This window comes from Lolium rigidum, chromosome 6, assembly GCF_022539505.1.
Source record: "Lolium rigidum isolate FL_2022 chromosome 6, APGP_CSIRO_Lrig_0.1, whole genome shotgun sequence".
NCBI lineage: Eukaryota > Viridiplantae > Streptophyta > Magnoliopsida > Poales > Poaceae > Lolium > Lolium rigidum.
The window spans coordinates 361,085,676-361,091,748 of record NC_061513.1 but is presented as its reverse complement, the minus strand read 5'-3'; the positions used below and the strand labels follow the sequence as shown (position 1 = coordinate 361,091,748).

Genomic DNA, 6,073 nt, shown 5'->3' with positions numbered 1-6,073 from the left:
ACCGTTTGAGAGGCGGCAGGGGATCGAAAGAAAAAGGCAAGTGACCAAATTTGAGGTGCCAAAAAAACTCCAAGAAAAGAAAGTTTTATAGTACATAGAGGATGACATGCTGGTCCCATTTAGCAGCAGCGGTATCACCGTTTGAGAGGCGGCGAGGGATCGAAAGAAAAAGGAAAGTGACCAAATATGAGGTGCCAAAAATAATTCAAGAAAAGAAAGTTTTATAGTGCATAGAGGATGACATGCGGGTCCCGAGTTAGCAGCAGCGGTATCACCGTTTGAGAGGCGGCAGGGGATCGAAAGAAAAAGGCAAGTGACCAAATTTGAGGTGCCAAAAAAAACTCCAAGAAAAGAAAGTTGATTGCACATAGAGGATGACATGCGGGTCCCATTTAGCAAGCAGCGGTCTCAACGTTTCCAAGGCGGCAAGGGATCAAAAGAAAAAGGAAGTAGCCGAAATCGGGGGTCAAAAAAATCCAAGAATAGAAAGAATTTTGGTTCATAGAGGATGACATGCGGGACCCATGATCCTGCATCGTAAACGGCGCGATCGGAGAACGTTGAACGAGATGGCGCGATCGAGAAAAAAAACAATGCCGCAGAGGCTGCCATCCGGGCCCTACATCCCTCGGCGGTGCGGATTTGCGTTGACTCGGCCGGCGAACCCGAGAATTCGCGATGCACCACGTCCCGGGCCACCATACGCGACGTTTTGGCCGCTTTCGTCGGGCTAGGTGGCCTCAAAAACGAGAAAAAAAAAGTTTTGACATGCACCACGGAGGGACCAAAATCGTCGGCCATGGTACACCAGCAACCACGGCACGACTTCAACTTCGTCGGCCATGGCAACTTTTCTTGTAGTGTTTGAGCTCTATACTTATTGCTTAGATTGTATCTACAAGTTGTATGCACATGTCACTATCCGGAACCAAAGGCCCCGAAGTGACAGAAATCGGGACAACCGGAGGGGATGGCGGTGATGTGAGGGACACATGTTTTCACGGAGTGTTAATGCTTTGCTCCGGTACTCTATTAAAAGGAGTACCTTAATATCCGAGTAGTTTCCCTTGAGGCCCGGCTGCCACCGGCTGGTAGGACAAAAGATGTTGTGCAAGTTTCTCATTGCGAGCACGTACGACTATTATTGGAAAACATGCCTACATGATTAATGATCTTGATATTCTGTCTTAATGCTATTTCAATCCTATCAATTGCCCGACTGTAATTTGTTCACCCAACACTTGTTATTGGAGAGTTACCACTAGTGTAGATAGCTGGGAACCCCCGTCCATCTTTCATCATCATATACTCGTTCTACATGTCAACTGTTTTCTGGTGCCATTATTCTCATATTACTACTACTGCTGCTGTGTTACTGTTACCATTGCTCTCATATCACTGCTACTTTCACATCACCCCTGTTGCTAGTGCTTTTCCAGGTGCAGCTGAATTGACAACTCAGTTGTTAAGGCTTATAAGTATTCTTTACCTCCCCTTGTGTCGAATCAATAAATTTGGGTTTTACTTCCCTCGAAGACTGTTGCGAGCCCCTATACTTGTGGGTCATCAGGCGGCGCGGGGCAAGGCCGGGCCGGGGCAAGGTGAGGCCAGGCCGGGGCATCGCGGCACAGGACGGGCCGGCGTGGGACGGAGCCAGGCCGGGGCGGCTCGGAGCGGAGTCAGGCCGGGTCGGGGCGGCTTAGCGCGGTGGCGCGGGGCGGCGCCGGGCGGGACGTGGCGGGGCTGGGGTGGGTGGCCGGAGCGGGGCAGGGTGGGTGGCCGGAGCGGGGTGATTGGCCTGAGCAAGCCTGCAGAGCTGAGGAAGAAGAATGATTTGGCCAGGGAAAAATACATGTAACATATTTAGGAATATTCTCTTTTACAATTTTATTTTAGGGGTTCTGATGTGCGCCGATATTTTTTCGACCCGTAAACACGAGTTCAGTGGACTAAACTCGCTTTTTGCAGTTCGCATGTTTACGGGCTCTGCTAGAGATGCTCTAAGGCTACAGCGAAAGCGACCTGATCTCTACCCAGCAGCAGAGTTCGACGTGCTAGTTTCTGACCGTGAGATGTCGATCGGACGGGTACTGGAGCAACCGATTTTAGCTATCCAGATCCGGCGACCAACGGCTAGTGCGGGCCGTAATATATGCGGTGGAAATTTGGCAGCAAGTGCTTAGCCATGGTTTAAGCAGGAGATAGGGTTCAAATGTTCTTAATGTCTACCTATAGGTGCGTAAATTTTAAGAACAACATAGTTAGAGAAAAAAAAAACCTGCATTTTACATTGCCCAATTGTATTCAAGTAGGCAGAATAACCCTATTTTCTGAAAAATTATGTACCCTAATTAAGCAGAACTCGAAGATACTGCACCTTAATAAAATCGTTATCAAATGAGAAAAGTGCAAGTTGAAATCGGTGTAGCTTCAAGTTCATTCATTTATCCGATGGCGCATAACTGTTTTCTACAGATCATAACTTATCTGTATTGTATACGGAAGTAACACCGTATTGTAACCGTATGTAATCTCTGTCTAATATATAAGCAATCCTAGCGGTCCGGTTTAGGGTAACGCTCCCATAATACTTGATACCGCCTACTTTACCTTCGTTAGATCAAAGTAAATAGACCGTTTCTAAAACTGCAACTGCGGTAAAACTTGTAATTTCCGTGCCCAATAAATCACCAAAATTTCAGTGAAAAGGGAACCTTGGAGCATATATAGACAACATAATCACTAACCACAAACATAATAAGCGAAGTGGGTAGTCTAAATTGTTTGTATCTTTGGGGAGACAAAAGGCGGATCGTGAAACCTCTCAAGCTTTATGGAAAACATACATATTTTATTCAAGCATACAAGTTATATTCCTGTCGGTGCTGAAATTGTACCAAGTTTATAAAAAATATTTATCTGCTGATGGAAGAGGACTGGAACGCCTGCACCATGTAAGAGGAACTGAATCAAATTTGTATGCTTTCATACCACTCGACGTAATATATGTAGTGGGAACTTGGGAGCAGTGCTTAGCCATGGCTCAAGCAGGAGACAGGGTTCAAACGTTCTTTATGTCTACTTCCAGTCAGAAAGGTGCGTAAATTTTAAGAATAGCATTTTACCTTCCCAATTGTATTTAAGTAGGCACAAGAAGCCTGTTTTCTTGAAAATCATATACCCTAATTAAGCAGGACTCCAAGATACTACACCTTAAGAAAATCGTTATCAAATGAGAAAAGTGCAAGTGAAAAACTGGTGTAGCTTTAATTTGTTCATTTATCCGATGGCGCATTACTGTTTTACTGATATAGATAAATATAGAGTGCAATTGAATCCAGAAGCTTCAGAAACTTACATCAAGACCTATGACGCCATCCCTGCAGAAACAAGATGAGAAGATATGCAAACGCTACTGCTTGGAGCGCCATTACCAAAGCCATGCTTTCTGTCAGAGTGGTGGAGCCTGCGAAACGCAATGCATAAAAACTTCAATTCATTTCAGAATCGAGGGTTATCTTCTGAAGAATGATGCCAGGACAGGACTCACGGAAGAAGCGCTCGAAAGCAAGGAAGTTGGCGACTTGGAGCTGGCAGCAGTCGCCATCGTCGAAGAAGAACTCCTTGCTGTAGGGGCACTCTGCCTCCGATTCCTGGAAGCCGGCAGCGATGCACGCGGAGCAGGACGACGAGCTGCCGCCGTAGCATGTCCAGGTGGCTCGCAGCCGGTTAGGCCAGTACCCGAGAGCGAGATCACCTTGACCTTGGGGCGTGGAGGAGATCTCGGCCGACATTGCTGATGCGAGGCGGCGGAGGTTGGCTTCGTAGGTGCTGTTGGCCGTGTATCTGCCATCTCCGTCGCACATGACGTTTGCGGTGGTGGACAAGGGCGACCCCGCAAGGACGACGAGGAGGACGAGCGAGAAGTACTTCATGGCGGCGGACGGTGGTAGAAGACTACTGCACTGCACAGAATGAAGCAGATGCAGGGGCCAGGGTGGCGGTGCACCTACCTAATGGAGGGTTGCGTAGTGATACTGGGCGACGACTTTGACTGCATCTGGGAGCACACTCCAAATTGTAGATCATGTCCAGGAGGAGTGGAGCATGTGAGATCATGTGAGAGAGTAGGTTTAAACGGAGGGGGAGTGTGTGTGGAGTGGGGTACCATGGCCGGATGTTCGCATCTCGGCCATCGATCGCATGCTCTCGAAAAAAAGATACTGGGCGACGACTTTGACTGCATCTCTCTGGTCGTTTTTGCTGGCCGGCCTTGGGTGCCTTGCACTTGGTCTGGTCCCTTTTCCGCCATATTGTATGTTTCGAGATTTACAGTTGGTGAAGTTTAAAACAGTTTGATTGCAACTAAATCCGATGAGCCTAATATCATCATCCTTGACCCGCACAACACTTATGTTTGGTGGCACAAAGAATTACCGGGTTCAACCTTCAATTTGACCATGGCCATAGTTGTAAGCTTAAGCGGGAGGATGGGGAACACACACAACGAAAGGAGGAAATGGTCTGAAGAGGGATGAGTTTCCTTTATTGGGAGGAGATGAAAATTGTCAGGGATAATTGTTAAATGGTCTCCGCCGCCGGTTTGCACTGCTGTCAATATTGATGCACCAATCTTCTTCGCTTCAAATCGGATGGGTAGTAGCGTTGTTATCCGAGACCACAATGGTGCATGTTTGGCTACTTATAGCGAACACTTTGAGGGGATCACATCGCCGGAGCTAGCTGAGGCTATGGCGGCTAGACAGGCCCTATGCTTTGCTAAATCTGAAGGCTTTGAAAAAGTTATTGTTCAATCAGAGTGCCTCTTAGTTGTTAAGCGTGTCAACTCTTCAACTACTGATCGTTCTATTAATGGCCCAGTCATTGAAGACATCAAGAAGTTGATGAAGTCGTTTATGTCTTGCTCTTTCAAACATATTTATCGAGGAGCAAATGTTGTTGCTCACTCATTGGCTCATTTATGTGAATTTTCTTCTAGATGTGTGTCACGTGGTGTGACTCCGGAGTGTCTCCGCGAGATCATTTGTAATGACATTATGGTTATGTAATCAATAAAGCCATGTTTCCCTCAAAAAAAATAAACATGAAACACAGTATCTTAATCAAAAGATTTACATGTTTAAAATTTTAGGTGCATCTTGGTCGAGCCATCTATCATAGACAAAAAGGGCAATCTGAACTAGTGATGAAATTCAAGAAGAGCAAACTGATCAAGGTTTTACATAAATAACAACCGGCTAGCCTGCTACACACGGAGAAACAGGATCTCACCGTCCCGTCCCGCACCCCACCCTCCCGTCCCGCACCCCAGAAACCCTAGCTCCTCCCGCCGCCACCGCCGGCGGCGCCGCCGGGCAAAGGTCGCGGGGCGTGGCGGCGGCGGTGGGCTTCCCTCATGGCGCGGCGGGGACGGCGGCTGGGTCCTCCCCACGATGCAGCGGCGGTGGCTTCCTGCCTCCCGATGGGGGGCGGCGGTGGTGGACTTCCGGCCTCCCGTGTGATGGCGGGGCGGCGGCGGTCGGAGGATGGAGGGGCGACGGTGGCCTCTGTGCTGCGGCCTCCCCTGCCTCCCGGCGGCGGCACACCGGTGGCGGCTGGTGGTGGGATGGCGCCATCCCCTCCGCTTCTCGCCGGTGTGAGGGGGTGACCTTGGGATTCTCCCGCGGTATGAGGACGCCCGGGGCAGCAGCCTCGGGTTCGACGGTGGAGGCGGCCTTCTTCTTCGTCGGAGGTGGTCGGCCAGGCTGGTTGTAATATCCCAGGTATTGGGGTTACAAAAATAGAGGAAACAGATGTGTGCATTGCATTCATGCATAGAAAATCTGGGGAATTTTCGCGCTTTAAAGTAAAACAGTCACAGTAACTGAAGTTTCACTTGACCTTGGTGGAATTGAAGTAGCTCATCAAGTCAAGCGCTACAAACCTCAATGTGACTTTGATAAAACCTTGTTTTGGGTAGAGATGATTTGATCTAAGGGGTTAGATCAAATGGAACTAATAATCAACACAACAACACTTTACTCAATGATCAATTGCTTGATCTTATAAAAGA

At 48.3% G+C, this 6,073-nt stretch overlaps 1 protein-coding gene across 2 annotated transcripts; it reads right to left on the bottom strand.

The window, feature by feature from the left end:
• Positions 1 to 2,717: 2,717 nt before the first annotated feature.
• Positions 2,718 to 3,951, bottom strand: LOC124659031 (cysteine-rich receptor-like protein kinase 10). 2 transcript variants are annotated; one of them, XM_047196996.1, is made up of 3 exons: positions 3,551 to 3,951; positions 3,359 to 3,466; positions 2,718 to 2,945 (listed from the first exon to the last, which is right to left on the bottom strand). In XM_047196996.1, exons 1-2 carry the CDS (start codon positions 3,933 to 3,935, stop codon positions 3,360 to 3,362), a joined length of 492 nt encoding a protein of 163 aa, XP_047052952.1. In that variant the 5' UTR covers positions 3,936 to 3,951; the 3' UTR covers positions 2,718 to 2,945; position 3,359. The 2 variants fall into 2 exon arrangements, with proteins under 2 accessions (XP_047052952.1, XP_047052953.1); XM_047196997.1 differs by lacking the exon at positions 2,718 to 2,945 and having other exon boundaries at positions 3,189 to 3,466.
• Positions 3,952 to 6,073: the final 2,122 nt, after the last annotated feature.

Bases quoted from the DNA above. Each gene is read 5' to 3' on its own strand.
- LOC124659031 (XM_047196996.1), bottom strand. From the start codon at position 3,935: ATGAAGTACTTCTCGCTCGTCCTCCTCGTCGTCCTTGCGGGGTCGCCC. The intron at 3,467-3,550 runs GTGAGTCCTGTC...TGCGTTTCGCAG, and splicing joins TGCTTTCGAGCGCTTCTTCC to GCTCCACCACTCTGACAGAA.